The sequence below is a fragment of the Equus asinus genome, chromosome 4 (assembly GCF_041296235.1).
Source record: "Equus asinus isolate D_3611 breed Donkey chromosome 4, EquAss-T2T_v2, whole genome shotgun sequence".
Lineage (NCBI taxonomy): Eukaryota > Metazoa > Chordata > Mammalia > Perissodactyla > Equidae > Equus > Equus asinus.
In genome coordinates, this window is record NC_091793.1 from 20,911,745 (window position 1) to 20,918,685 (window position 6,941).

Sequence of the window (6,941 nt, forward strand, 5' to 3'; positions counted from 1 at the left end):
AGCTGAAAATTCTCATGCTTGCTTCGTTGAAATTTCTTATTTTCACTTATCTCATTGAGATATTTCCTTGAAAAATAGAGGATTAATGAAATCTGCATACTAATTGGATATTTTTATTACCATATGCTGTAAGATATTACTCCAACATAATTTTCTCTACAGGTAGAAATTAAGATAAAAATGCAGTATAATAAACTAATTATTTATCTTTCTTCTTCTTCCCTAGTTCGGACGTCACAGACTAAACCCAGAAAACAGAACACTGGGGAGTCTTCGTAATGTTCTCTATCTTCTTCACCAACGAGTAAGGTGAGCTTTGTAGATGCTTCACATTCTGTCCTCTCTTTCAACAGCCTTCTCTGCCAGGAAGTGGTTTGATTTGCTTATCTTGTACTACTGCCTTGGCAGTGGCCACCTAGAAACCTCTCCCTTGTGTGTCGTGCTCAGACATTTCTCATTTTAGGGGCTTAGTGCAATATGACAGCATTTGGGGAAATTATGGAAAATTCAGGTCCTTATTCTTTGTTAGTTGAATACGCAGAACTCCTTTAAAAAGGGAACCCTCATATAGTCTAATATAAAGACCATCTGCCTGAGTGGTGCTTCCATCACTGTGACCTCTTTTGTAGATAGAAATAGACACACATTACAGAGCAGTAGTTACAGTGGGAAAGGGAGCAGGGAATGGGAAGAATAATACAGTTATCACCATAATGATGACAGTGAAAACAATGGTAAGAGTAGCTAACATTTTTTAATGTTTGTTTTGTGGCAGACAATGAGCTCAATGCTTTACATGGGTAATCTCACTTAATCCTGACAGTAGCCCCATGAGGCAGGTATTATCATCATTTCCCTGGTTCGCTTAAAGAAACTGACCCTTAGGGATGTCGAGTAAGTCAGGGACTTCCTTTGAAGCAAAAGCTGCTGTAACTTTGTTACTGTTCCTGGATGTAAGATGCTCTGGAGATAAATAAGTTCATTATAAAAATAGAATATACTTGGAATAAAAAATAAAATCAAAGATAAAAAATTGATATAAAGTAAAAAATAAATGCTCACCATACCAAGTGTTGGCAAGAATGTGGAGCAACTAGAACTTTCCTTTACTATTGATGGGAATATAGAATGGTACATCCACTTTGGAAAGCAGTTTGGCATTTTCTTAAAAAGTTATACATAATCCTACCATAGAACCCAGCCATTCCACTTCAAGGTATTTACCTGAGAGAAATGAAATACACAAAGACTTGTACACAAATGTTAATAATAGCTTTATTTGTAAGAGTCAAAAATGGGGAACAACCCAAATGTCCATCTTCTGGTGAATAGGTACACAAGTTGTGATTTATCTATACAGTGGAATACTACTCAGAAATAAAAAAGAAAGAATTATTGATACATACAGCAACTTGGATGAATCTCAAAATAATTATGCTGAGTGAAAGAAGTCAGACAAAAAAGAATTCATACTGTATGACTTCACTTGTATAAAACTTAAAAAATGCAGATAATCTGTAGTGACAGAAAGCAGATCAGTGGTTACCTGGGGCCACAGTAGGTCAAGGTAGGGAATAATTACAAAGAGACATGAGGATACTTTTGGGGGTGATGGATGTCTTCACCATCTTGCATGTGGTCTGGGGCCAGCCCCGTGGCCGAGTGGTTAAGTTCACGTGCTCTGCTGCGGCACCCCAGGGTTTCACTGGTTCAGATCCTGGGCGTGGATATGGCATCACTCATCAGGCCACGCTGAGGCAGCGTCCCATGTGCCACGATTGGAAGGACCCACAACTAAAATATACAACTATGTACTAGGGGGATTTGGGGAGAAAAAGCAGAAAAAAAAAAAAAGATTGGCAACCATTGTTAGCTCAGGTGCCAATCTTTCAAAAAAAAAAAAAAAAAGAAAAGAAAAGAAATATCTGCACTGTCCAGTACAGTTGCCACTAACCAGATGTGGCTGTTAAGCACTTGAAATGTGGCCAGTGCAACTGAGAAACTGAAGTTTGTAGTTTTATTTTAATTGCTACATACGTAGCTGCCATATTGGACAGTGCAGTATACCATGCCAGGCCTCTCCTAACTTCTGAACAATTAATAATCACCTAAGAGCCTCTTGAAATACAGGTTCATGCCTCCCCTCTGGAGTGGGGCCTGGTAATCTTTATTTCTAAATAGACCCTGGTGATTCTGATGTAAGTGGGTATAAAGAAAACCTACACTACTTCTATATATCTATCCTTTACTACTCACACAGAGCACTTCACTTCTGATGCTTCTCATCACCAAATATGTGGGGATTTTTCCCATACCAAGCAATTTCGGTGACACCAGCTGGGTGTCCTACAATTTAACTCAATCCTGATACATCAAGTCCCACAGGTTAAGGGCTCAGTCCCATGAGACTGACTCCCACTTCAGATGCCAATCACAAGTAGTGGGTCCCCACATTAACCACAACTTCTGTCTTACTTGGCTACAACTCAGATGTTGCCATGACCTCCTCCCCCTTGGATTCAATTGTTTGCTAGAAGAGCTCACAGAACTCAGGGAAACACTTAGGTTTACCAGTGCATTAAAGGATATGATAAAGGATACAGATGAACAACCAAATGAAGAGATACATAGGGCAAGGTCTAGGAGGGTCCTGAGCACAGGAGTTTCTGTCCCCATGGAGCCTGGGGTGTATCCACCCTCCCAAAACATAGATTTTCCAGGTTTACCAACCTGGCGGCTCTCTGAACCCCATGCTTTTGGTTTTTTAGGGTTTTTTAAAGTTAATTTTTATTGAGTTTATGATAGTTTACAATCTTGTGAAATTTCAGTTGTACATTATTGTTTGTCAGTCGTGTTGTAGGTGCACCCCTTCACCCTTTGTGCCCATCACCCAACCCCCCCTTTCCCCTGGTAGCCACTAATCTGTTCTCTTTGTCTACATGTTTAAATTCCTCGTATGAGTGGAGTCATACAGAGATTGTCCTTCTCTATCTGGCTTATTTCACTTAACGTAATTTCCTCAAGGTCTATCCATGTTGTTGTGAATGGGACGATTGTATTCTTTTTTTATGGCTGAGTAGTATTCCACTGTATATATATATACACCACATCTTCTTTATCCACTCATCAGTTGCTGGGCACTTAGGTTGCTTCCACGTCTTGGCTATTGTAAATAATGCTGCAATGAACATAGGGGTGCATGGGACTTTTGGAATTGCTGACTTAAAGCTCTTTGGATAGATACCCAGTAGTGGGATGGCTGGGTCATATGGTATTTCTATTTTTAATTTTTTGAGGAATCTCCATACTGTTTTCCATAGTGGCTGCACCAGTTTGCATTCCCACCAGCAGTGTACGAGGGATCCTTTTTCTCCACAACCTCTCCAACATTTGTTACTTCTTGTTTTGGCATACTTTTGGGGTTTTTATGGAGACTTCATCATGTAGACATGATCTATCATTAACTCCGTTTCCAGCCCCTCTCCCATCGCTGGAGAATATGGGGTGGGGCTGAAAATTCCAACCTTATAATCATGGCTTGGTCTTTCTGGTGAGCAGCCCCATCCAGGAGCCCACTAACAGTCACCTCTTTGAACAAAAGACACCACTATCACCCAGGAAATTCCAAGGAATTTAGGAACTCTGTGTCAGGAACCAGGGTCACAGATCAAATATTTGTATAAAAGATGCTCCTAGTACTCGTATTACTTAGGAAATTATGAAGGTTCTAGGAGCTCTGCGCCAGGAACCAGAGACAGAGACCAATATATATGTTTTCTATCTCGCAGTGGACCTCACCTTGAGAAACACTGAGGTAGACTTTCTTGGGTTTCTTGGGGGAGCATAATTCATGTTAGTCAATGAACTAGAAATTCACGGGTCAAGGCTGTTCATTTCTATATCACATGGTTTTCCCAAATAATAGATTTTCACACGTAGCAAATATATAAAATGTAGAATATCTTCTGAATGGAGCACTTGGTTAGCTTTAATATCTCAGTCTGCATGATGTGTCTAGCCCTGGAGTTACTGATGAACTAGCATGAGATTAATTCACTCTCAACAAATAATTTTGGAGAGATCATTTACTCTGGACTCCTGGTTCTAGTTAAAGCGTTCTTGTCTGTAGTTGAGCAGTGGTTCTAAAGGGCTAGTCCCCAGGCTGACATCCTCCTCCTCATCACCTGGGAGCTTGTTAGAAATGCAAATTCTTGGGTCTCATCCCAGACTTAATATGAATTGGAAACTCTGGGGTTGGGATCCAGTAATCTGTGGTTTAACAAGCCTTCAGGTATGCTTGTATGCTAAATTTGAGAAACACTGAGTTAGAAGATCAAACATAGGGGAAGGCTGAGAATCAGGTAGCTTTTTATTTCTATCACTTTCTCTAGTTCTCTTGAGGCTAAAATGATCCAAACCAACGGGCAGCTTTCCTACCATTTAGACACTATTAAGTTGAAATAACTGAGTTGGGAGAGCATTAAAGTAAAGATCTAAAAGTTACTAGATTTCAAATTTTAGCGTTAAGATGGTTGTAGGAGATTTTAGGACCTGCCTCCTATCTGTGGGATATTGTCAGCATTCTGTTGATTAATAGTAATTATATAGAGAGAGTATTGGTGGCTCATGACTACTAAACTTTAATCAGTCCCCAGATACCTTTAAAGATAAGTAATTTGACAACAGAAGTCTGTTAATAGCTAAAACTTCCATTGCTTGTTTTGATCCTAAGAATAAGCCTTTGCAAAGTAGCTATCAGCGTAGTATGTTTCTTTCCTGCAGGAGTTGACTTCTATAAAGAAAACATTTTATGTTTTTCAAACCTCTTTCCTTTCAGGCGTTTTGGAATAATAGGACTCTACAAAGGCCTTGAAGCCAAGCTGCTGCAGACAGTGCTCACTGCTGCTCTCATGTTCCTTGTTTATGAGAAACTGACGGCTGCTACCTTCACTGTGATGGGGCTGAAGCGTGCACGAAAGCACTGAGACACCTTACCCTGAAAAGTGCAGAAAGGTGCTCAACGTGGGAGGCTTCCCCCTGTGTGAAGAGACGTGGTTCTCCGTTTACTCTTGCTCCTTCCACCACGTGTTTTACCCTCCTGGGCTTGAAATGCATCTGAGGGTAAACGTGGAGTTAGCCAGCTGGACCTCTCGCCAACTTAATTTTTATGATGGTTGGTTGGATTTTGCAGGGAAGGTTGGACTAATGAGCGTATGAAAAGAAAACATTGTTGAAACCTAAAAACGAAAGTTTGTGGGGGTTCATTGGTTTTCTTAAGGGGGATGGACTAGTGCTCTCATGTGTAATCTTTTCCAGTTAATTTTTCTTAAATTTACCAGCTGTTCTCTTTCCCTGAACCCTCCCCCAGGTTCTAGGACAAATTTAATGGCATGTAATTCTCCTCATATACTTTTGTATATCTTAATCTTGGTCTGTTCCTCACTAAAAATAATATTATGACTGTGCCGTGGGCATGACTTTATTTTTGTTGGCTTTTTTACTCCTGCTTAAGGAAAGCTGTCTTCTTTAGTATATAAGCTATTTATTGTGTGGGGAAAATGAAAATTATTAATTCCAAATGATTCTCTTATAAACTATTCGTAAACATTACTTTTCATTAGTATTTGACATAATTAAAAAATATTTATTTTGAATCAACCCTTTTTTACAAAAGGCTTGAGGTTTTATGTTCATCCATTCAAGCCCCGTTCAAATCAATCCTCCAAAAATTGTCAGTACAAAAGACATTCTTAAAAGTTGCCCTTTATTAAGGTATTACATTAGGTTTACAACGATAAAAATCACAAAAAAAGCAAGAGGAAGCAGATGCCTTTTTTAGACTCTGAAATATTATCTCCCTTTACAAACTCTTGGTGGAGACTGTATATTTTGAGAATAAACATCTGATTAAGGTTCTATTTGGAAACATTCCTTAGAGTCCTGCTACTCCAAGTGTGGTCCATCAAGCAGTAGCATTGACATCACCTGGGAGCTTGTTGGACATGCAGTCCCAGAGCTTCTGAATCATTCTACATTTTAACGAGATTCCCAGATGATTCATGCTCACGTTAAAGTTGGAGAGATCTTAGAGCCCCTGACCCAACAGGAGATATGATTGGTTTCAATTACAATTTCAATTGTTTTAATGTATTAAAACAATCTCTGAAAAGCCAGGAGTCTGTGTCATGTACTTGCACCTCATTGCAAATGTTAAGGTGGTAAGACTTTCGTTATGTAGCTAGGAGTGAATTTAGACATCTCAAGCCACTCAAGGAGCAACTCTCTTGACATTAGCAGAACAACATTTTGGGTTCCTGTGACTGAGTTTTTGTCCCTTTAACAAAATGACAGGTTTTTCATTTATAAGTCTAAGTCAGAGAGAGAGTAATAATGAAGTGTCTGTGGACTCTGGTATTTAGTTCAGTTTTGAAAATGGATATTTCTTTCTCTTATTTTCCCTCTGGTCCCTGTGGTAATTTCAAAATATGTGGTTATCAAGCTAGTAATAACTGAAAGATCGTGGTGGTGTTCTAGAAAACAAGAATTAGGAAGAGCTAATAATCTGGGAACTAGACTGGACACTCATCCCCTATTTAACCCAGAGAATTGGCCCCATTAGCACTTTTTATTTTACTTTAAGGTTTGCATGTTTCTGTGGTGAGGCTTATGTGGGAAGCACAGAACTTATTTTGATTTCTGTATGGAAGAATGATCATAAAGGTGCCATGTGCACTTTTGTAATTGTTTTAATTATGCCATTTGCTTTGGAACTTGAATTTTGAGTTCAGGGTATTGTGGGTTGATATGTTAGAATAATTTCCAAATCAAATTATATAGTTATATTAGGTATTTATGATATGAGAATGTATTTGGTGCTTTTTTTCTGATTTTATGAGGGAACAGTTTAATATTGAGGTTTTATATTCCCTTGGAAGCTTATA

The 6,941-nt window shown here is 38.9% G+C and overlaps 1 protein-coding gene across 7 annotated transcripts in view; it reads left to right on the top strand.

Annotated features, from left to right (window-relative positions):
- Positions 1-6,169, top strand: part of SLC25A17 (solute carrier family 25 member 17) — a 39,002-nt gene extending 32,833 nt beyond the window's left edge. For all 7 annotated transcript variants that reach the window (XM_044779251.2, XM_014858975.3, XM_070506818.1 and 4 more), the window contains 2 exons: positions 227-309; positions 4,838-6,169. In XM_044779251.2, the coding sequence (XP_044635186.2) occupies positions 227-309; positions 4,838-4,985 (231 nt within the window). In that variant the 3' untranslated portion in view covers positions 4,986-6,169. The remainder of the gene's footprint in view (positions 1-226; positions 310-4,837) is intronic.
- The last annotated feature ends 772 nt before the right edge of the window (positions 6,170-6,941 follow it).